This window comes from Chrysoperla carnea, chromosome 5, assembly GCF_905475395.1.
Source record: "Chrysoperla carnea chromosome 5, inChrCarn1.1, whole genome shotgun sequence".
Taxonomy (NCBI): domain Eukaryota; kingdom Metazoa; phylum Arthropoda; class Insecta; order Neuroptera; family Chrysopidae; genus Chrysoperla; species Chrysoperla carnea.
In genome coordinates, this window is record NC_058341.1 from 34277223 (window position 1) to 34300391 (window position 23169).

At 29.0% G+C, this 23169-nt stretch overlaps 3 protein-coding genes across 4 annotated transcripts; 1 reads left to right on the forward strand and 2 right to left on the reverse strand.

Moving 5' to 3' along the window:
* Nucleotides 1–2601: 2601 nt before the first annotated feature.
* On the reverse strand, nucleotides 2602–6516 carry LOC123299571 (phytanoyl-CoA dioxygenase, peroxisomal-like). Its single transcript, XM_044881811.1, has 7 exons — nucleotides 6307–6516; nucleotides 6112–6243; nucleotides 5006–5117; nucleotides 4771–4938; nucleotides 4217–4495; nucleotides 3957–4097; nucleotides 2602–3221 (listed from the first exon to the last, which is right to left on the reverse strand). The coding sequence occupies exons 1-7, from the start codon at nucleotides 6381–6383 to the stop codon at nucleotides 3153–3155; spliced, it is 978 nt and encodes a 325-aa protein (XP_044737746.1). The 5' UTR covers nucleotides 6384–6516; the 3' UTR covers nucleotides 2602–3152.
* A 1783-nt stretch (nucleotides 6517–8299) lies between these two features.
* Nucleotides 8300–10521, forward strand: LOC123299570 (zinc finger protein OZF-like). Of its 2 annotated transcripts, XM_044881810.1 has the most exons (2): nucleotides 8300–9503; nucleotides 9561–10521. In XM_044881810.1, exons 1-2 carry the CDS (start codon nucleotides 8387–8389, stop codon nucleotides 10097–10099), a joined length of 1656 nt encoding a protein of 551 aa, XP_044737745.1. In that variant the 5' UTR covers nucleotides 8300–8386; the 3' UTR covers nucleotides 10100–10521. The 2 variants fall into 2 exon arrangements, with proteins under 2 accessions (XP_044737745.1, XP_044737744.1); XM_044881809.1 differs by having other exon boundaries at nucleotides 8303–10519.
* LOC123299572 (phytanoyl-CoA dioxygenase, peroxisomal-like) lies at nucleotides 10491–15177 on the reverse strand. The gene is made up of 7 exons (XM_044881813.1): nucleotides 15087–15177; nucleotides 14824–14955; nucleotides 13530–13641; nucleotides 13192–13359; nucleotides 12261–12539; nucleotides 11594–11734; nucleotides 10491–10839 (listed from the first exon to the last, which is right to left on the reverse strand). The coding sequence occupies exons 1-7, from the start codon at nucleotides 15161–15163 to the stop codon at nucleotides 10783–10785; spliced, it is 966 nt and encodes a 321-aa protein (XP_044737748.1). The 5' UTR covers nucleotides 15164–15177; the 3' UTR covers nucleotides 10491–10782.
* Between the last annotated feature and the right edge of the window lie 7992 nt (nucleotides 15178–23169).

Genomic DNA, 23169 nt, shown 5'->3' on the forward strand with positions numbered 1-23169 from the left:
TACTAGGGATATTAAAGGGCTGCGTTCCAAATCATTACTCTGATTTTATCCTTACTCAAAATCTGTAAAGTATTGAATTGAAGATAATCTTCAAAATGGTCACAATTTTAATTTATGTGCCTGCATCTAATCGAAGATTTTATTTCAAATTAATCTTAAACGAAGTACTTGAATTAATTTTCCATACTTAAATCCTGGCATAAAAATTGGTGAAAAGTGTTTCTGCTATCCAATCCTTTATCTAAAAATTTCGTCTGCAACGATCTTTTAGACAGGAACATCACTGCACAACGACGAAAGGTAATAAAAGCGAATGGCCCAAATAACAGAAAATACAATATTCACCATTAAAAAGACACAAATGCTAATAGCATGGAACCGAAAATATTAAATCAGATTCAACGACTTTTTCTAATTATTAATAAATTATGTTATACAACTTTAAAATTAAGGTCTATGTAAAAATAGTAGATCTCATTATTTAATAAACAAAATTTTATTTTATGTTAATTTTTATATTTTATAAGTCCAAAAGTTTAAAAAAAAGATAGTAAAGCCATTTTAAAATTTAGAAAAAATCCATACTCTTTGGCGTTTTCAGTTCTTTTAAATTATATAAAGAGGCGTGCATTTTTCCATGCACAAAGTATTATAAGTAAAACATCGAGATCAAAGAAAGCGGCGAATAATAGCTGTGGCGAACGCTTTTATACTGGAAGAACGTAATGTGCGTTCTCTTACTTGATAATTTTTAAAAATATCTATTTATAAGGCGTCGAATATTGATAGCCTCATTAAATTAAATAAATGGATAAATCATCATCTAGATTCTAGAAGAAATAGAAAATTCCAGAAAACTTGGCCAAAGTTTTAGTAGATAATTTTTGGTCTGGAAAATTGTACCTATTTTATATTATAAATACAAAACTAATATCACCAAAAGGCTTTCAGTAAAGTCAATTTATATTTTATAGAAACCTAATTTTAGTTCAATATAAAGCTTTTATCGTTTCGTTAAATGTTAATTTTACTTAACGATAATCGTTGTTCAATTACTAGATTTGTATTTAATACAGTAAAAGATGGACAAGTTGAACATTTTATTAATTTTATAAGTCAACTTTTACATAAACTGTTTCATTTAATTAACAATTTATTCTTAATTAACAAATAAAAACATTCGCGAAACTCGGATTTAGGAATGATATTTGACACCTAACAAACACATTCCACCAGGTTTCAGCAAAAAGTGAGTGGTTTAGTTCATTTTCCTTCATTAGCCGATTTTTGTTACACATCTTTTACTGTAATAATTGTAAATACTTCATATTCTTTTTTAAGTTGATAGCGTAAGACAGTTTTTTTATTCGAAAGATTTTTCGAGAGCTGTAAACTTATAAAATACTCACGCAAAATTGTAAAATCTGTTACTGTGAACAGTTTTGTAGTTAAGGAAAACTGCTTTTAATTTATAAATAAAAAGGCTTATAGTAATTAATCTTCCATATTTATAAAATAATAATGTAAAATTTAAATTGACTTTCGAAATTTAGTTATAGAAAAGAATTTTAGGTATCTAGAAATTTTCCTAGATTTAAGTTTTTAACAGTTCTATAAAATTTTGTAAATTTAATTTTTTTTTTTTTTAAGGAATTAAAATTTTTCTTTTTAGGTTTTAAGTTTGTGATGTAGGTTTTTATGTAGTATTATTATTTTAAATGAAATTCAATAAAAATCATTGTAATATTAAACATTTTACTTATTTACTTACCTTTCGACTCCTAGAACCTGCGGGTGGCTCGGAAATCGATGAATATTTATGGGTATCTATTTATTATTATCTTAACAAAAATATTATCGAATAACGAATTAAAAAATTATTTTTACCGACACTCGTTATAACGGGGTATCGAACAACGAGTGTTCATGTTTATTATTAACTTTGGAATCAAAAAAACTTCGTGAAAGAACTAGAATTTTGTATAGGGGAAAAATTAAACAGTATAAAAATTTTTATGGTAGTATTTATCAATGACAATGTTTGCGAACGTGAACCCAAAGAAAAATGTTTAGAAAATAGAAAGCAGATCAATATTTTGTTGATTAACAAACATTTCAGCCTGTCCGTTTTATGGAATACACCTCTATTCGCCATACAAATATCATTTACTTTTAAGGCTAAATCGGTAACTGTAACCTCTTTCTCATAATAAAAAAATGGCGCTGCTATTGCCCCCTGCCATGGATATTCGTGCCTTTAATTAATCCGTAGATCACAAGATGCACGCCACTATAGGATTATCGCAAGGGCTAAAAAACTCGCAGACCTGTGCTAACTCGAGCCCATTAAAGACATGTTCAACCCCTGGATTACAGGGTCAGACCACGCGGAGAAATGCAGGTACGATAATTTTTAAATTTTGCGTTTGTAAAAATTTAAAATTTACAAACCAGTTTTGAATAGATTTACGTCCGTCTTTTTATACTCACGGATATCCGTCGCGGGTGGCAATAGACACTTCGATAATAATTCCGTAAATTTTAAAACTTCATTACAATCCATTTGGAAAATAAGAAATTAACCAAAAAATTAAACTGCACCTTTTATTTATTCATAAAAAAGTAATAAAATTACATATATTAATTACAAAACCACCAACAATTACTGCGTTCCGATATTTATCAACAAAGCTCACAACGCTGGAAACACACATGCATTTAATTTTCTATTTTATCCGGTACACACTCTGGAAAAATCACTAAATGAAATCGAAGGATTATGAAATTATGCAACAATAAGAAATTATACACACTATCAATTAAATTATATGTGTAATGAAAGATTTTCGCTCTACTTTTTAGAGCAGCAGATGTTTGCCGTTAGATTATAATCGTCGATTGATTCCAGCGAATGCAAACACAATGAAAACAAGAGTAACACTTGTACTCCTTCGAATACAGTTGAAGAACTGAACAACTTAGCTCATTCTAGTAAAAGATCTGAGTCTAATAGATGGTATAAAATGGATGATAAATTCACTTCAATCGCTGTGAGTGTATATCAGAATGCGTCTACAAAAATATATATAAACTCTAAACTATTTACGCATTTATTACAAAACAATTTCATAACATTTAAGTCCCATAGATGATTACATTAGATTAGCTTCAAAATTTAGAGGTAGGCCTCGAGCTACTCGTGCACGCATTCTCCAAATAGTCTGAAATTAAAATTAATAAATGTTGTTGTTAGCATAGCTCTTTTTAAATAGAAAATTTGTCTTTCTCTTTGATGAAGAAAATATATAGAATAAAATTAAATAAAGTAATATGGCTTTAATTTAGACCCGTGCGTAGGGGGATGGTTGGATGTAACCTTCTCCCCTCATTGAGAATCTCTTCACATAAATTTGAACTAACAATATAATGCCAATGCAGCTATTTATGAAACACATTGCCACTGACTAGTTACCTGTTTCGACATTTTTTGACTTTTGATTAGACTCAACGCGCGAATGTACAGATTGATTTAGTTGAAGATTATTTCCGGATCACAATCTACATACCCTACATCGATTTGTTTCTGACACATTTACAGGATCGATTTTTGAATCATCGCAGTAGGTTATCAAATTTTATAGTCTACATTACAGAGGGGGTATGATTTCGTGACTAACACACTCACGAAACTTCGTGAGAGGCTTCAGAGCAACCTACAACATTTTTATTTACGAAAACTTTGGAAATTGGGGTGTAATTAAGTTTTATCGAAATCAAAGACCGAAGAAAGAAACCAAAAATACTGTTCTTTCAGAATTTGGTAAATTTCATGTTTATTTGACGATTGGTTGAATATTTTCTAGAGACACGAAAAAATTTGATCCTATATTTCTTTTTTCTTTCTTTTTTTTGACTCTTTTTAGATTTTCTAGATTTACATAATAATTTTCACTTACATTAAAATCAATATTTAATCCAAATTTGCTTTCAGCAATACCTTCTACTTCTTTTGCAATATTTTCTTGAGTGGTTCCATGAACATCGATAAAATAGCAATCACTAGCTGCATAATGACAGGAAATTGCTTTCCGAAAATTCTGTTAAAAATAAATAATGGCTATAGATATCTCATAGGTTGAAGGCACACCAGAATAAAAACATACGAACGTTAAAATCAATATTCGACATTCGTTAATTTTTTCGATAAAATACTTACTGTCGTTACATTCACACCAGAACCATGTATAAGTTGTGGATGGAAAAATACTGTATCACCTTTATCCATGAGAAGATTAACCTTTGGACGATGATCGTAGCCTCTAATACCATGATAGCCTTTGTTTACAGCTGCATCGGGATATTCATGCCTTTGTAATGGCTCTCTATGTGAACCAGGAAGTACAAATAAACAACCATTATCCACTGTAACCGGTTCCATGGCTGTCCATGATGCTACAATTCGATCAGCTGGTCGGAATGGAAAATAATGCAAATCCTTATAAACAAATAATCAACATCCAAATAAATTTGTATGTTTAATAATAGTGGCATAATCAAATCACTATAAGCATGCTGATCAAGTCAATTCTATTCCGGAATTCAAGGAACGCATAGTAACTAGTATGTAGAAAAAGAGTAGTATGTACAAAATATTTATTATTATTTTAGTCAGTAATTGTGAACGAATGGGTTGACAGAAAAAAGGCCACAACAAAATTAAATTTTAGACAATTATCAATAAGCTGTATTACACCGACTGATCTTATTTACCTGATGTAAAGGATGTTGAGATGTTTCTTTTCCAGAATCTGGTGGCTTATTGATGAGCATTGTATGGACAGCAGCAATATTTGGTCCAGTAAAGCATTCAACAATATCTAATATTTTTGGATATAATATATATTGTTCAAATACAGGATCAAACGCAATATCTTGTACCTGCATACAAATTTTTTTGAATTTTTTAATTTAAACTTTAATATTTTGATTAATATTATATTCCTACCTTGTTGTATAAATATTCGCCTTTGGCACCTGTGTTTCGTAATGATACATCCTTCATTAGTGTCATGGGCCCTTTTGGATATCTTCCTTCACATAAATCAACAAAATGTTGTCTGAAAAACACAAAAATTACAAAAAATATGTATACTGCTTGGAGCATCGATTGAGGTAGATTTATCGAAGTATTAAATGTCTGATTCTCTGTTAGCTATCAGAGGTTCGATATAAATCAGATAATAATATAAATCTTTCTTGTTCGAATTATTTTTCTAATTAGTTTTTCAAAGCATTATTATCATAAAATAAAGCTAACAGTCAAGTTTTGTCAACCAAAAACTCTTTAAGAGGTTCGAAATTATTTTTTAGAAATTTAGAGGCAAAAATAGGGGCATTCGACTTCGAAGTCATTTTAAGAGAATCGTTCGTATGATTTTGCTCGAAGGCTTTTGATGATTAGATAAAACGATATTACAAGTCATTAAAATATTTTATCTCATGAAATAAAATTTTTGTATTTTTATCTTTTATAAGCACGACATATAACAAAATGAAAAAATCGTCAAATTAGCCTTCAACTCTAACCAAAATATAAATGATTCCGCATTATCAAAGGCACAAACAAAGTGTAGTTAAGATTTTAAGTAATTTTAACAAATGTTTAGTAGGAAATTATTTGAAAGCAACAAGGGAAATATATTACCTTATTCTATTAAACCGAAAAAGGGTAAACTTTCGCAATCAAAATTTATCCAATGATAACATTATTTATTTATTCCGAAACTAGTTCGTGTTCCTTATACTGTGCCATTTATTGACGAATATAATGTTAAATCTTACATTATGGTCGTCATCATAATGGCGATTTAATGATAATAAATTATTTATATTATTAATATTTAATCATTATTATTGATATTTAATAAATAATTTTATTATTTATAATGGGCAAATTTCTCGCAATCTATATTCAAAACTATTAAAAATCTATTCACAAAAAAATATTTTTGAGTCGTAGTAGGTAGAACAAATTATAATTTAATTATAAAAGCAACACCTTAAGTTGCTCCAAAAAAAAAGCGAGCTGCTTAATATTGTACAAAAGCTTACCGACATCTCTCAAGCAAATCATCGTCAACCAATTTTCGAAATACCAGAAAACCATTTTCCTCATAGAAATCTCTTTGTTCTCTACTTAAAATTGGATTATCTAGTGTGTATTTGTAATAAGATTGAGAAGTCCTGTAAAAATTTTATAATAATTCATTTTCCTGAGATAAAAATAATGTAAATAATAATACGTACTTTTGAGTTTGTACATTGAAAACCTGTCTCTTTCCTAAATGATTTAGAAGTACATTTAATCGAAAATTTGCATTCATTTTTGTCTATTTAAATAGTATAATTGTACGAAGGTTTGGCTAATAATAATAAATTTTTGTAAACAAGTTTGATAGCTCGAAAAGCAAGTTGTTATTGTCACGTATTATCAAATATCAATTAATATGTTTAATACATACTTAATCTGCATAAACAAAAGCTTGATAATTTTAATAAAAAAAACAGAATATTGATCTTTGATCCTAATTATCTAAAATTCTAGAATGATTTTACATCTTTTCCATCAAGATAATAAAGTTTTGCATTTTTTTGCCCATAATCATGTGATCATTTTAATATAATCATAACACAAATATGTAGTAAAATATTTTAGAATTAGAAAAATGAATAATTAATTATAAAGTACAAAAGTATTATTAACTTATAGAAAAAAATTAACTTAACAAAAAGATAAAAATAAACATATGGGGATGGGGCATAGGTACAAAGTTATAAACATCATTTTGACAGTTACGTCATTTTGACGTAGACGATAACCAAATACAAAAAAAATAAAGGTGTGTTCATATGCGTAAACTGATTCACAAATCACATTGTGGATATGTTGTGGATGGAAAAACCTGCCTTGTTTTATTTTCTGTCGTTTTTGTTGTTGTTTTACATATTTTACAGTATATTGTATATACTGAAAAACAGCTTTCTTGCATTATGTTTATATTTGCTGAAATTCAGGTGTGACAAATCAATAAATTTCAACAAATATTAAAAATAATTTTATAAAATTTATAAAAGATAATAATTTTAAATTTTATGATAAAATAATAAAAAAAATGCCAATAATTTTAAATAATTTATGCTTGAACCTTTTTGAATATTTCCAATCCATTCAAAAAAGTATCCTTATCCAATGAACTTTTAGCATAGATATAATATCATAGAGGTCACGTCCGAGCAAAACGTTTGATCGTAGTACAGAAAGACTCTCTATGCCTTCAAGAATTCACTCACTGCGTTCCCTATGCTGCTCTATGGTATTATATTTATGGATAATAGGTCTTTTAACAACCTGTTAAGCACCTGTGCCATTGACAGTAATAAGTTGGACAAAGATGCCAGGTTTTCTGTATTCATTTTATCACATTAGTTTTTTGACACACGACCCCAAAAAAAAAGTAATCACTTTTTTTAATGAAAAGGTTTATTGACATATTTGCAAAAGCGTTTGAAAAACTAAAAATCTAATACTAACAATAATCTTTTAAATCGTAAGAGATAGAAGGACTAGATTTTATGCGCAAGCATAATTGTTTGATGGGCTTGTCGTTCGCGTAATCTGTTATTTTAGAACCCGTTAATATATTTTTCTTGTAGTTAGTAAGAGATAGGTATTTTATAATGTGCATTTTCTGCTGTACAGGCTTATGGTTATTGTGATGGTATCGTATATAATAGACCGATATCTAAAACGAAGGGTCATGACTCTTGGTTTCGATTTAGACGCCGATTATCATTTTTTAATCGAATTATTTCTATTTACGTTCATTTTGAGAATAACTTATTATTTTTTTGCATAAAAGTATTGTCATTGTTATCAACACAAAACTGAAAATGATTCATTATACATAATAAGTCAATTTGCTAATGCCCCCTTTAATATGCGTTTAATTTTGATTAACAGCTTTGTTTCGTAAAAAGGAATGTACATTTTATCGGATTTAGCTTTGAATTTCAAAAATTAATTTGAGAAACGTTTAGGTTGAACACGACCAATTTTTCATTCTAGATTTTGGTCTATAAAAACATTTTTATAAAAATTTTTATTCAAAACAAACCATTGGTGAATTTTTTTCTGAACATAAAATGTTGGCTACACTGCTCAGATCAATGAACATTGAACAAACCGCACAGAAAGTGAAACGTCTAAAGATTTTCAACATAGTGCATATTTATTTTTGTAAATATTTACATTTACTGATTAAAATGGCCCTGCTGAATAAAAATAAATAATTTATTCAATTAGCCGAACAACAAAAAACTTTATGAAATGGCTAAAAATTCATTTCATGATGAAATCAATCGTGTGAGTGAAAATGAAGAGGACGTTAAACTTGATAAAGAAATAAAACAAGAAATAGAAGAATATGATCCATGGGATCCATTAGCGATTAGAATTAAAGAAGAACCAACTGATGAAAATGAACCTAATGATCTATGGGATCCACTGCAACGAAAGATTAAAGAAGAAATACTTGATGAAAGTGAACCGGTTAAAAGTGATTTTATAGAGAATAAAGAAATCAAGGAAGAAATTAAAGAAGAGAGTGATGATGAACGTGGAGAACTATTCGTAAATGATGATTTGTTCGTCGACAAGCAGGAAGATAATGAATCAGAATCCAAAATTAAGGATGAAGAACAGTCACAAATTCAACCTGGAGACGTATTGGAAGTTAAAATTGGTGATAATAATTTATCATGTGAAACTTGTCACAAAAAATTTAATTCAGAAAGTGATTTAACTGAACATAAACTAACTCACAATGAAGAAAAGTCATTTTTATGTGATATTTGTGGTAAAAGTTTTAAAGGTTATACCAACTTGAAAGGCCATAAACGAAATCATTACAGGGAAAAATCTTATTCATGTGATGTTTGTGAAACGAAATTTTATTCACAAAGTAGTTTAACTAAACATAAACTAATTCACAGTGGAGAAAAGCCATTTGCATGTGATGAATGCGGTAAAAGTTTTAATGTTATTACCAATTTGCATAGGCATAAACGAGTTCATACTGGCGAGAGACCATTTCCATGTGACATTTGTGAAAAAAGATTTAGCTCACAAGGTGCTTTAAATCAACATAAAATAATTCATACTGGAGAAAAACCATTTTCCTGTGATTATTGTGGTAAATCTTTTAATGCTAGTAGTTATTTAAAGGAACACATACGAATTCACACGGGTGAGAAACCTTTTTCATGTAAAGAATGTGATAAAAGATTTAATTCACAAAGTCGTTTAGCTCAACATAGACGTAGTCACAGTACAGAAAAACCATTATTTTGTGATGTTTGTGGTAAAAATTTTAAGACTAGTAGCCATTTGATTGAACATAAGCGAACTCATACTGGAGAAAAACCTTTTGTTTGTGAAGAATGTGGTAAAGGTTTTACTCGACAAAGTGTTTTAAATCAACATAAACGGATACATACCGGAGAAAAACCATTTACGTGTGATTTGTGTGGTAAAAAATTTGGTGCAAATAACGCTTTGACTAAACATAGACGAATTCACACGGGAGACTTGCCATTTACCTGTGACGTATGTGGCAAAAAGTTTAATTCACAAAGTAATTTAAATCAGCATAAACCAATTCACAGTGGACCTTTAGACAGACCTTTTACATGTAATTATTGTGGGAAATCTTTTAATGTTAGCAGCCATTTGGCAGCACATGTACGAACTCACACAGGAGAAAGACCTTTTACATGTGACGTTTGCAGTAAAAGCTTCAATACGAATAGCACATTAACTAAACATAAGCGAATTCATACCGGAGAAAGACCATATGTATGTGATATTTGTGGTAAAGGATTTTATTCATCCGGTGATCGTAATAAACATAGAAAAATCCATACTGGGGAAAGTAAACGCGAGCGATTGCAAAAAAAGTCTAGAGGAGAACCATCGGGGCAATGGCCCAATCCAAAAGTTGCATTAAATCCGAAAGTATGGCAGCCAAGTGGTTTAATGTAATGGGTAGTTAAATTGACTAAAGGTGCAGGATAAACTCTATGCAATAAATAAATTTAAAATTGAAATGTGAGGCATTCCAATCCAGCAAAATCACTAAAGGTGTAGGATACACTGAGCAACGTATTATTTCAAAAAGGCTTGAATTTTACTCTCCTAATGTCATAGTTACGGAATAAATCATATAGCATGGTCTAAATCATGAATCTTCGGACATGATGAGGTTCACAGCTGTATTGTTAATAAAACACACGTAAAAGATTAATTACTGAAAGATATTTTTCTTGTATTAGTAATTGTTTTATGTTTGTAACAAAACTTTTACTTAAAAAAGTTAAACTTAATGTAAAATAGAAACATATCTAAATAAAAGAAAAGAATGTCATTAGTGTCTGGAAACGTAAATTAAATATTAAAAGTTTGTGTCGCACTCGTTTTTAAAATAATAAAGTTCAAATAATTGTAAACTCATAATTTACTTCGAAATTTTTTTAATATTTTAAATCAATGTTTTAATTATTAGTTTAAACTGCCCTTTACCTCCGCCATTAATTTACATTCTTCCATTGATATTATTTATCTGACCAGTATCGATTAAAAATGACGTCACCATTTTCAATGGCCAGTTAACTAATAAAGAACGCAAGATAAATATTTGGTTTGAAATCATCAAAGTTTGTAATTTTTCAAATAAGTGTTATTTCTCTTCCACGTACCAAACGTGCATTCATTTTATAGTAATCCTGAAATTGAAAATTTAAAGTTAATCGTAATAATCACAAGGAGTCCGAACGGTGTAGACTTTTCCATGGTGTTCATGTACACAATAATAAATCCAGATCAAAGTTCTTTTTTCTGCCGCTGAGATGCGCAAGAACTCAGGACGTACCGATGCTATTATTATTATTACACGTAAACACGCACTGGCTCGCGAATGTTGAATTTAATAAAATTAAATATAAAATATTTATTTAAAATTAGTTGTAATAAAAAGAAATGGAAAGGTGTTTCATGTACGCAATAATAAACCCAGATCATAGTTCTCTTTTCTGCCACTGGCTGCGCAAGAATTCAGTACGTACCGTTCGTTCAACATTACGTTCGGACTCCTTGTATCTATATTTCGTGGTTTTAATTCTAAAGCCAAGTGTATTATTTGACACCTGGTGTACCTACTATCTGACAGGTATCATTTCAGAAAAACTGGTAATTTGAGAGGCTGTTGTTAAGTGGTCATTTCTAACAAGTTTTTTCTTTGCAAAAAATTGTCATATCCGCGACCTCTCTTTCAGGAAGCTACGAAAAATTTTAATTAAGCGTCTGGTTTAAAATTGAGTATTCATTGAGAATGATATTCAAGTAGGAAGGCAAAAGTTGTTAGGCTTGACTTTGATAACAACCTCTCAAATTTTCAGTCAATTTGAAATTATTGTCAAATATTACACTAGGCCCTAGACCTATATAATTTTCCACATTTTTAAATGTATAATTTCTTACCTCAAATTGAATTTGTAAGCCAAGCTTTTTCTTTACTAAATTCAACACTTCATTTGCAATGAGTTCTTGTAATGTGCCTCTGACATCAATATAATGACATTCACTTGCAGCAAAATGACAAGATATTGCTTTTCGAAAATTCTAAAACAAATATATTGTAGATAGTTCGTTCCGAAATCATATTGACCAGCAACACCAGTATGATGACGTTGATAATTTTAAATATACAGTATGTTTTCGATTTATTTATATAGACAATCTGGTTAATTAACGTCAAGTTTTCAACATTTTCAAAATGTCGATCTGCGTAGACTCCATCAAATACATCTGATATGAAAAATGATTCTGTATTGGACAGCGCGAACTGGCATAATAAAGAAGAGGAACGCTAGCATAATAATTAGCAATCGTGTAAGGAATCCAAATGGGCGTTTTTTGTTTAGTTTTGCAGTAAGCATGCACAAGTAGTGGTAAGTATGATTCTTTGACAGTAAATCAATAATTTACTGGTGAAATAAATTATTGCATTCGTTGATAAAACGAGCTCCTGAAACTTGCTTTGTGATGAATATATTCATTTTCTGATTAGTTTGAAGATGTAATGAGGTTCAGATCTCAAATCTCATGGATATAAATATTCAAAAAGCAATCATTTAGATGTACTTACCTTTGATTTATTAACTCCTGAGCCATGAATTAGTAATGGATGGAAAAAGATAGTGTCACCTTTTTCCATTCGAAGATTAACTTTAGGATAATCATCATAGCCTCTTATACCATGAAAGCCATGATTTACATCCATATCTGGATATCTATGCACCTGTAAAATTCCTTTGTGACTACCAGGTATTGCGTATAAGCATCCATTATCTTCTGTAATTGTTTCCATTGCTGTCCATGCAGCTACGATTCTATTAGCAGGTCTAAATGGAAAGTAATAAAGATCCTATTCATAAATATAAATGATTATTAGAATCAATAACGAAATGAAAAAATTACAGATCGGTCGAATATCAAATTGAATATGCAATTTCGAAAAAGATCTTGAAAATGTCAACTGTTCAGGAAATGAAAAGACGTAAATATTTTCTAAAGTAGTGTAAAATTTATAAAATTTATTTTTTTACTTATATTTTGGGTCAAATTATGTACACATTTTAAGATATTTATGTGATATATGCCTTTTTCGAAATTTACGGTATTGAGAACACAGAATTTAAAGAAAAAAGCCGTATAAGTTTTGCTAAACTTTTATTTTTAACCCCCGAACCAAAAAAAGGGATCTTATAAGTTTGACCGCTATGTGTCTGTTTTTGTGTTTCGTTTAAAGGTAATTTAATGGGAAGTATTCTTAGCTATGTTTAGGGTTTCGTACCCAGAACAACTAAAAAATAGGCGATGATCCTCAAAATCGGTTCAGTTTGGAGATGGCTCTCCATATTTTTCTTTTCATTAAGCAGAAACTTTGTTCTCACAGGTTGTTTTGCTGGCATTTCCGATTTAAAAAAGGTCATTTATTTTGGGGGAAGAAAATTCATTTAAAAATATACACTCGAATACAACTAATTTTACAAATAATTTATCCTAGTGCAGATTACCTGATGCAATGGATGTATTGATGTTTGTTTGCCGGAATCAGGTGGTTTATTGATGAGCATTGAATGCATTGCAACAATATTTGGCCCGATAATTGATTGAACTACATCTAACAATTTTGCGTGTAGAATATATTTCTCAAATATTGGATCGTAAGATAGCTGTTGTATCTATTTAAGAAAAAAAGTGTTATTAAATACATTATATTAAGCTGTAGCCCATGAAGGTATTTTTGAAGGGGACTACATACAACAATAACTGAATATTTATGTTTCACTCAACTGTGAAACATGATAGCATGAGCTCATAGCTAATATAATATCAAAAATTGCATACATACCTTATTAATCAGATGTTCACCTTTAGCACCCATACTCATTAAGGATTTGTCTTTCAATAAAACAATTCCCCCTAAATCTGCTTTTCCCTCACAAATATTTATGAAATGTTCACTGAAAAATGAAAATTATTGACAGCAACTAATTAAATTATTATTATTATATTTGATAAAATGCAGAATTGAATTAAATTTGAACGAAACAAGTGAAAACAAACAATTGACTGAGTTAACTGTTGAAATACCCTGTATAGAACGTGTTGAACGTCAGTGCTTGCATAATTCACAAGACCACTAGTTGAAGTTACCTGCAAATTTTTAACTCCTCATTTTTTATAGTTTTGGAGAAAATGAACAGCAAAGTTTGTTCCCTAATTTGTGCCCTTGCGGGTACATAGTGATGTTTACAAAAAAAATGTTTCAAACAAATTTTTTTTTTTTTTGTAAAGGAACATTTTTAACACTTAAACTTTTGCTCCATCTCCAAACTCACTTTTTACGTATGAGCACGCTGTAAAAAATTTCAGCTTGATATCTCCTTTCGTTTTTGAGTTACCGTGGCGACGGACGGAAAACTTGAGATTAAAATTAGTATAACTTGATAATTGATATATTATTTAATATATACAGGTGTACAAAATATGACGGTTCTTAATAGTAGGACTAAACTTTTGGCAGTTAAGCTCTATAAAAAGCGTAAACCGTAAACAGACAAAACCGTAAACAAACGAATTGTGAATAGGGGTTGCAATTTTGTTGAAGATTTTTCTGCTTAAAAAATCCAAGTGAAGTTTTTTCACCAGGATTATCTTTATTGGGATGCAAGAAATAACCTATGAAAAAGTCCATTGTAAAATCAAATGCGCAAAAAAAAAAATTATTCAATGTCAAAGGTCGTAAAAATAAGTCAAATTCTCGTAAACTATTAAGTTTATGCTAGTTTTAGCTATTTTAAAATTTGTTTGTGAGTTAATATTACTTAAAAAAAAAAAAATTGTAGCACAGGAGCTGCGTTATCTTGGCGAATTTCACCAGAGATTGAAAAAAATAACACATTTTTTTAAAATCGAATATTGCATTTTTAATTTTTCAAGAATTTTATGTCGAAAACTAAGCATCTAAAAAATCATGAGTATTTTTTTGCTTTTTGGTCAAAAAATACAAAGATTTTGTATTTACAAAAATTAAAAATTTTGTACTTTGCGTACAACCCGCTTGGTTGGTTGGTTCTGGTTGCGCCAGAACCATCGTTGTGTTCTCCGTGGAATAGAAATATGACAACAATTAATATATTTACCGGAACGTATCAATATAAGAATCTTCAATTAATTTTGGAATGATAATATATCCATTTGTTTCGTAAAATTCACGCATTTCATAGGTAAAAATTGTATCTTCTTGTGTATATTCATAATTACTCCCAGCAGTTCTGTAAGAAAATATTTGTTGAAAGGTATTACAAAATAATAATTTATAATTATAAGCGATTTTGTATTATGGTGGAAATATTTTGCAAAAATATCTAGTTTTATTGAAAATTACAAAAATTAATAAATTTACCTTTGTAAGTTAACATGATTGAGTTTGTTCTTCCCTAAATGATTCAACAATACATTTAGTCTAAAATTAGAATTCATTGTAGTAAAGTGTTACAAATGAATAAATACAAATTAAATTAATTTCAAAAGAAGTGCATCTACTTAAGTATTATTAATTAAACAAAAAATTAAAATATGTATCTACATTTAATTAAAGAAGGTCCGTATTATTAAAAAAAAAAGACTCCCGTATATACTTATTAGATAGTAGCCTAATATTTGCATACAAGAATATTTATATGAAAGTTGAATTGAAAACAAATAAAAATAATCCGATAATACAAAAATCTTGGTGATTTGGTACGCGTTTTTGCTAGTAAAAATGGACGTTTAAAATGTATTTACATATGAAGTAAATAATTCGGTGGCCTTGTCAGAATATCCACTAAAAATCCTCACTTAACTTTTTTTGTGGTTTTGAGAACTAGTTTATTAGTCCTCATTGTACTAATAATCGTAGGCCAGGCAGTTTCATTTCCTGGCATGTATGATATGAAGGTCGAGGCGAAATCGAGCCGAATTATTTAATGTAGTTTACTGAAGAGTTATTAAAAGTAAAAAACCACCGATAAAACTGACTGTACCACCTACATTTAAAACTAATATAAAACTAAACAAAAAAAAAAAACAAATGAAAACAAACAATTGACTGAGCTAATTGTTGAAATACATGTATAGACAGTGTTGATTACGCAATGGTTTTTTTTTTACGTCAAGTAAGATAAGAAAGATAGCCACTCTTACACGCAAGGTAATAAGAGTATCTTCACTTCCTCATATGCTATAAACAAACAAACACATAACAAATGTAACGTATAAATTTAAAATGTATACAAATGAATACATACTATATGATTTTCTAACGTAATTTGTGACCTTATGGTTCAATAGTGATGTACGAAAAAATATTTCAAATAAAAGTATTTATTTATAAGGAACATTTTTTATATTTAAACTTTTGCTTTATCTCTAACGGTTTACAGGATTTCTACGGATCCAACTAATTTATGTTGATCATTTACGAACTCGACCTCACTTTTTACGCCCTAAGCACGCTATAAAAATTTCAGCTTGTCTATATTGAATACTTATATGGAGGTTTATAGGGCTCTTATCAGATTTTAATTATCCAGACCTTGAATAAATTAGATGTAAATTAATTTATAATTATTATTTGTTTATAAGAAAATTATATATAAAATTTTTGCATTATTTTTTCTTCAGCATAGATTTTATCTTTGTTATTATCTACATAATATTAAATAAAATAGAAAATTTCCCGCTCTTCTTTTTCCGCCCACTGTATGGGGTTCCACACTCGCCAGAAAAGATGCCCCAAACCATTTAAATTATTCAATAAAAAATTAAAATAATATTTGATTTATTTAATAGATTTATAAATAATTTCGTTTGTTTATACCGAACTTTATTTGATTCCTTTTAATTTTTTCAATTTTATGATTTTTAACTGGTCCAAGCAAAAGAGTTTAAAATTTAAAATAATTCTTCCGTTCGGTTTTTCAACGGGATGATCAGGAGAAAAATAGTTGTTTTTAAGAAAACATTGGAAAGTTGCGAAAAAACGAAAAAAACATTTTGGTAAAAAAATGGATAGAGATGGTAGACATAGATAATAAATATTTATATTATACTATTATAATTAGTATATAAATAGGTATGCATACTAATTATATTATAATTGTCTAAGGTAGAAGAGCTATAACAAACGAAAAAAATGATACTAGCCAAAGTCAAATCCGATCGAAACTTTACGAGAAAACACGGTTTTAGCGCGAGAAAATCACGTTGTTAGGAATTTATTTTCTCGACTTGTATGACTCGCAGGAAGTCCGTTCCGGGCTCAAATTTCAGCTTTTAATGATATCTTTTTGTGAATTCCTGCTTTTCTTTGCGTATTCACGGTTTTATCATGCATCTACGAGATTATTAACTATACAAAAGTGTTAGAGCAATTTTTAACGCAGAAAATGATTTTTTTTTAAATTTTCGTAGGATATTTTTGCATTTTCGCAAATTTTGCGACGAAATTTTTTTTATTAATTTTTACCATTAAAAGAAATTTAATTTCAAAACGGATATACCTACTGCAAGTCATACAAGCAGTGTCTCATGTAAAATATTATTAATTCGATTATAGTGGGAATAAATTATGCTTTTTATTCAATTTCTAAATTGGTAAGTTTTCAAAAAAACGTGCAAAATATTCATATATAATACAAAATCAATAATGATTATAAATATGCAAAATTGGATTGAGAAACGTTTTTGTCACATGTTCTTTTAGTTCATATAACCAAGTATTTCGTTGGATTCATGTATTATATTAATTGTCGATGTTTTTAACAATAAAGTCGTTGAGCTTTCGCGACATTATATATGGTGAAAAAAGCCCCTATTAGAAATTTGGATATATGGGGCCCTCTCAGAGATACGCCACTGATTTTGCTTAATAAATGAAAAGATAAAAAACTTTTAACAAAAAAAAAACCGACTTAAAAAAAACCATTCCAAAAAACAAATAAATATGCACTAAACAGCAAAAAATATAATTACGTGCTCTTCTGAATAACAAACAATAATTAAAATGTTTTTTAGAGTTCTCTTAAGTAAAATAAAATAAAAAGTATTAGACCACTTAATTAAGTCAATCAAATTATTTCTATCAGGAAATTAAAAATAAACTATTCATTAAAAATGCACTTAAATTTTATTTTTAGGCAGGATATTTAAATAAATGTCATTTACCGGTTTACGCCATATACTAATAGTCTGGTCAACAATAGGTTCGAATTGGTGAAATACATACTTTGTCCAAAAAATAAGGTGACATTTGAATTTAAACTGCACGCGTTTGTTGTGCATTATGAATTCCTCCCGCCCGGCCAAACAGTCAACAAGGAATATTATTTGAACGTTATGCGTCATTTGCGTAATGCTATCCGCCTAAAAAGGCCGTAATTGTGGAAAGACAATTCATAGTTTTTACACCACGATAATGCACCATCCCATACGGCACTCATAATTCGTGATCATTTCGTCAAAAACTCAACCCATATCCGCCTAAAAAGGCCGGAATTGTGGAAAGACAATTCATAGTTTTTACACCACGAAAATGCACCATCCCATACTGCACTCATAATTCGTGATCATTTTGTTAAAAACTCAACCCATATCCGCCTAAAAAGGCCGGAATTCTGGAAAGACAATTTTTTTCACCAATTTGAACTTGTTGACCAGACTATAACTGTAATGAATTCTAAACAATAGGTAAGGATATATAATTTAAGTTAATTATCTAAATGCATTTGATATAATTGAATTTCCTTCTGAATTCTTATGACTTCTTACAAATATTGCATTATTATCTATTTAAATAATATCGTAATATCAGCAAAATACAAAAATTTTTAATATTTACGCTTTTACATAATACCTAAAACTGAATTTTTGTTTATACCCGGTGGCATTAACTAGGTAAGATATGATGTCATTGATAAATAAGTCAACAAGTTTTATTATGTTTATCTTACGCACTTCCTTGCTCACTCAGAAAATTCGCCCGGCATAAGAAAGCTTCTAACGTATTTCGATACAATTAAAATTACAAGAGTGAAAAGTGTTTTATTTTGCCCGTTATATCCTTAAAAATCATTTTTGAACATTAAAAAAAACTGTTTATTAGTTAACAAATTAATTTGTTTATAACAATTAATAATATCCCACTTACACAAATTTGTTTTTTTACCAATTGACTCCTTTTTTCCCAAGGTTTACTAAAAGTACAAACATTTTAGTTTTTCAAGTGGTTTGCCGTTTGTCTAATACAGTTTTTTAGCATTTCCTCAATATTTCTTGTTTTAAAAAAAAAATATTTTTGGCTGATTACTATATTTTGTAAATTTTAAAGAAAAGGAAGAACGTGGACACGGCAAGGTTAAAATTCGAAGCTATGAAAAATATAAATAATTAAGCAAAAATTTAAATAAGAGAATATTATTATTTTAGAACCAAAAAATCTATTTCCAATTGACGTGTCAATATCACGACTTATAAATTTTAATTTGAAAATATCAAGAAAACTGTGCACTGTGGTACTTTATAATCCAGTCCGAATTCATTTTAATAAAACAAAAGAAATGGCGTACCTATCCATAATGGTAATTCTTATAGCCAGTGCTATCAAATAGTGGAAATTATGTTCGACTGAATTTTATTACATTAATTTCATCTGCACTCGAAAGGAAAATTTCAGTCGAATATTTTTATCGATTTTTTGGATTATACAACAAAAAAAACTTTCAGACATAGATTATTTGTCTTTATAAAATAAACATTTATTTCTTAAAAATTTTTGATTTTTTAAAATTCGTTATCAGCATGCTAAAAACAGATAAAACGATAATAACACTCGTAATATTTTCCTTAATTAAAAAAATTAATTAATAACTAAAAACAATTTTCTCGATTTTCCTCTTTTCACGTTAATATTGTGGAAAACTGACCCACAAAACATACAGGAACCCATTTTGCGTGCGCTTTATACGAGTTGACGCGATTTTAACTACGTATAATAATGTATCTTAACTCGGAAAAAAACGCTACATGTATACAATATACATAGATTTTCCGATGTGAAAAATGTATATTTTCTTATTTAAAAAAATTGCCAATTAAAGATTAAGATCTGAGGAGAATTGCCGTAAGTTTTTTTTGAATTCGATCAAAACTATAGCGAATTAAAAAATTTTGAAATTGGCCATTTTTAGCATTTTGACTTAAAAATAGCTGTAACTTTTTTAAAACGTATTTTTTCGAAAGTGTTTTATTCTGCCCGTTTTATCCTTTTATCGTTTTCGAAAAAACAATTGTTTATTAGAAAACAAATTAATTTGTTTATAACAATTAATAGTCCACTCTTCAATGATTGGTCAGTCATTTTAGTTTTTCAAGTGGTTTGCCGGTTGCCTAATATATTTTGTTTGAGATTTCCTCAATATTTCATATTTTAAGAAAAAAAACTATTTTTTGCATGATTACTATATTTTGTAAATGGTAAAGCAAACAAAAACGTGGACAAGGTTAAAATACAATAAATTATATAATAATTAAAACAAAAAGCTTAAATTTATTTATAAAAATTTTATTCACATGAAAATTATATGAACATAATAAATATTTTATGTAACCATCCATTCACTCTGTTTCAATATCAAGTACACAATGCTTTTCAATTAATTTAGTTGAAGTTGAAGGTCAAGTTTACCATCGTATCATCACAAACATGTACAGCGCATAAAGCTCCTCTGTGTAATATAAAACCCACGTGAATAAACTGTTATAGTACAAAATGGTACAAAAGTAGTCACCCTATTCGAAGAAATATGTAAAGTAGAAAAATGTAAAAATTGTAGAAAATTCAAATAGGGATGTTCTGGTTAGTTAAAGCCACACTTAAAATAATTTTTATACGTTTTTGCACCACCGATGAAAATTAGGGGTGTTATAAGTTTAACGTTCCTAACTCACCTAACTGTGTGTCTGTATTGTGGCACCGTAGCTCTTAAACGGATGAACCGATTTTTATATTTATTCTTTTTTGTTTGAAAAGGTGAGGTGTTTGTAGCTATATTTCGAGAATATTTGGGGGAGGGGGATGCTTTTAAATTTTGTAAATTTCACTTTTTTAAATTATAAGTATAATAATATCTGACACGATGTTAGAAACTGCAAAACTGTCTCACAATTATTATTTATATTACTAAAAGGGCATAAAAATGATTTACAAATCGGCGAGCGAGACCAAGATCAAAGCCAAGACCGTAGTTGTCTTGGTATTGATCTTGACGATTGCATGTTGGTATAGGTCTTGTATTATTAGTTTTAGTCTTGGTCTTGCAGAGTTAGGTATCGGTCTTGCAGAGTTGAACCTTGGTTTTCGTCGTTCGTCAATCGAGTCTTGGTTTTGATTTTTCATCAACTATATTTTGAACTTTTACGTTTCGATTGAGTCTTATTGTATTATTTCAGAATTTTTGTAGTCTTGCATTTAATAAACATTATGAAAATTAATCAATTATCTATATATATTTAGCACATTAAAAAATTTTTAGAGGGCTCATTAATTATTTTCAAAAGTATGTTTGGTAAAAGACTTGTTATGTGTCTTGCGCAAATATTTCTTGGTCTTGCATTCTTGTCTTCATTCGCATTGGTCTTGGCCTTGAAAAATTCGAAAGACCAAGACCAAGCTTATAAGACTGAGCCTACTAGTTTACACAACCGCTCTCAGGGGTCAAACATATTTCATCTCTACTTAATTTCAATAAGAAAAAAAATATCCAAAATCTAACTTAAAATATACTTTTTGGTGACGTAATTGTTAGCTCCTGGATTATATTAATGCAAAAGAATTCATTTTATAATTATTTTAAATAAAATTTGTAAAATTATAAAAAACCCCGTCGTAAAACAGTAAACTTTTTTGTGTTAAGTGTTATAAATTACTAAAATTTTATGGTGGAAGTGCAAGGAAATAATAATAATACCTACAATATCATTATATTCTATGGAATTAGAAGGTTTTTAGAATATTTCTTCTTCTTTCTTCTTATGTTTTCATTCAAAATTCTCTTTAGACTGCCTTTTGATGCTTAATTAATAGTTATATGTGGTTCTTTAATTATCTGGCTAACGTTTAAGAGCCGATTATGAGACACTTCAATTTGGCTGATTTTGGGCGCGTATAAAAAAAATTTTTCCAAATTTTTCAATTTATCATTTTTTAAATAATCCATAGTATTTATTCTTCAAGACTAATATTGATAATAGTTTATTGATCTTTTGCGGCAAATTAAAAAGTAAATTTAATCACTAGATTATTCATTACATTTTATTGAAATAATTCGGATTGCCCTTGAATTATCTCGCCTTTAAAACTTTTTTGCCCCTAAAATTGTGCCTCCCTAGTAAATTACTTCACGTGTCTAAGCCCAAATCCAGCACTGTAATTGTGGCCGTATTTTTGTGAAGTATATGATTGAAAATGCTCTCAAATTTTCCCTGAGTTTAATTAACCGCGATTGCTTTTTAAAACATAGATTTCCAGATTCTTAAAAATTAAAACGATCCAAAGTTTGTTTATCAGAGCATGTTTCGTTAGGAGGAAAATTTTTTTTGCATATTTTTCAACATCTAAAAAGTTCAAACTTCATGAAAATATAAATAAAAAGTACTTTGCTAATTACCCGTAGTAAAATTTTCTTCTATTCACCCAACTCTCTAAGTAAATAATATTATTTTTTGCGGAAATAAGATTTCTGGATAATTTCCGAGCTTGTAATGGACATTGACGACCAATGTGTGTATAGATACATCAAACAACCATATTTTTAATGCTTTAATTTCCGTTTTTGAAATTATTTGATAGCAAAAACAATGAGGATATCTTCATAAAATTTTTTATTTTATCTTTGAATGCTTCATGCTTTTTGATTTTTGAAAAAGCTCCAAGCAGATAAATCGAAAATCTTTTATAATAAATAAATCATAACCATCCCATTGATGAACTAACCCGAATTTCATTCCCATTGAAACTCCTTTGATAGAATTACACGTCCAAGTGTGTTAAACAAACCTTTTTGTGAGTCTAAAACGGGGAATGGAAACCGTAATTTGTTTGAACTTTCTTTAACATTTTTGAAATCTGTGCCTAGGCAAATGTAGCCATCATTGGCGCAGCATAGGTGCATTTCCCACTTTTCCCTCTTTAGCTACGCTCATGGTGGCCACTTTTGCAAAGGAGCCTGTTATCCAATTTTACACCCCTCCCATCCATGGTATTTATTTGCACACATTTTCAAGATAACGTTTAGAAACGCTAAAGAAAATTGTTTACTCAACAAAAAAAAACTCTCAAACCAAATAGTTTTTATTTTTATTGTCGTATCTTTAAATGGTCGAACTACAGAACGTTTTTAAAAATCTAGAACATGTAGCTAGACAATATGGGTTAACAGTTAATGAAA

Coding starts and splice junctions, on each gene's coding strand:
- LOC123299572 (XM_044881813.1), bottom strand. CDS start 15,163: ATGAATTCTAATTTTAGACTAAATGTATTGTTGAATCATTTAGGGAAG. Junction 13,360..13,529: donor GTGAACATCTGATTAATAAG/GTATGTATGCAA, acceptor TTTCTTAAATAG/ATACAACAGCTATCTTACGA. Junction 11,735..12,260: donor CAGGAGTTAATAAATCAAAG/GTAAGTACATCT, acceptor TATTTGTTTTAG/AATTTTCGAAAAGCAATATC.
- LOC123299570 (XM_044881809.1), top strand. CDS start 8,387: ATGGCTAAAAATTCATTTCATGATGAAATCAATCGTGTGAGTGAAAAT.
- LOC123299571 (XM_044881811.1), bottom strand. CDS start 6,383: ATGAATGCAAATTTTCGATTAAATGTACTTCTAAATCATTTAGGAAAG. Junction 5,118..6,111: donor GATTTGCTTGAGAGATGTCG/GTAAGCTTTTGT, acceptor TGTGTTTTTCAG/ACAACATTTTGTTGATTTAT. Junction 4,098..4,216: donor CTGGTGTGAATGTAACGACA/GTAAGTATTTTA, acceptor TATTTTTAACAG/AATTTTCGGAAAGCAATTTC.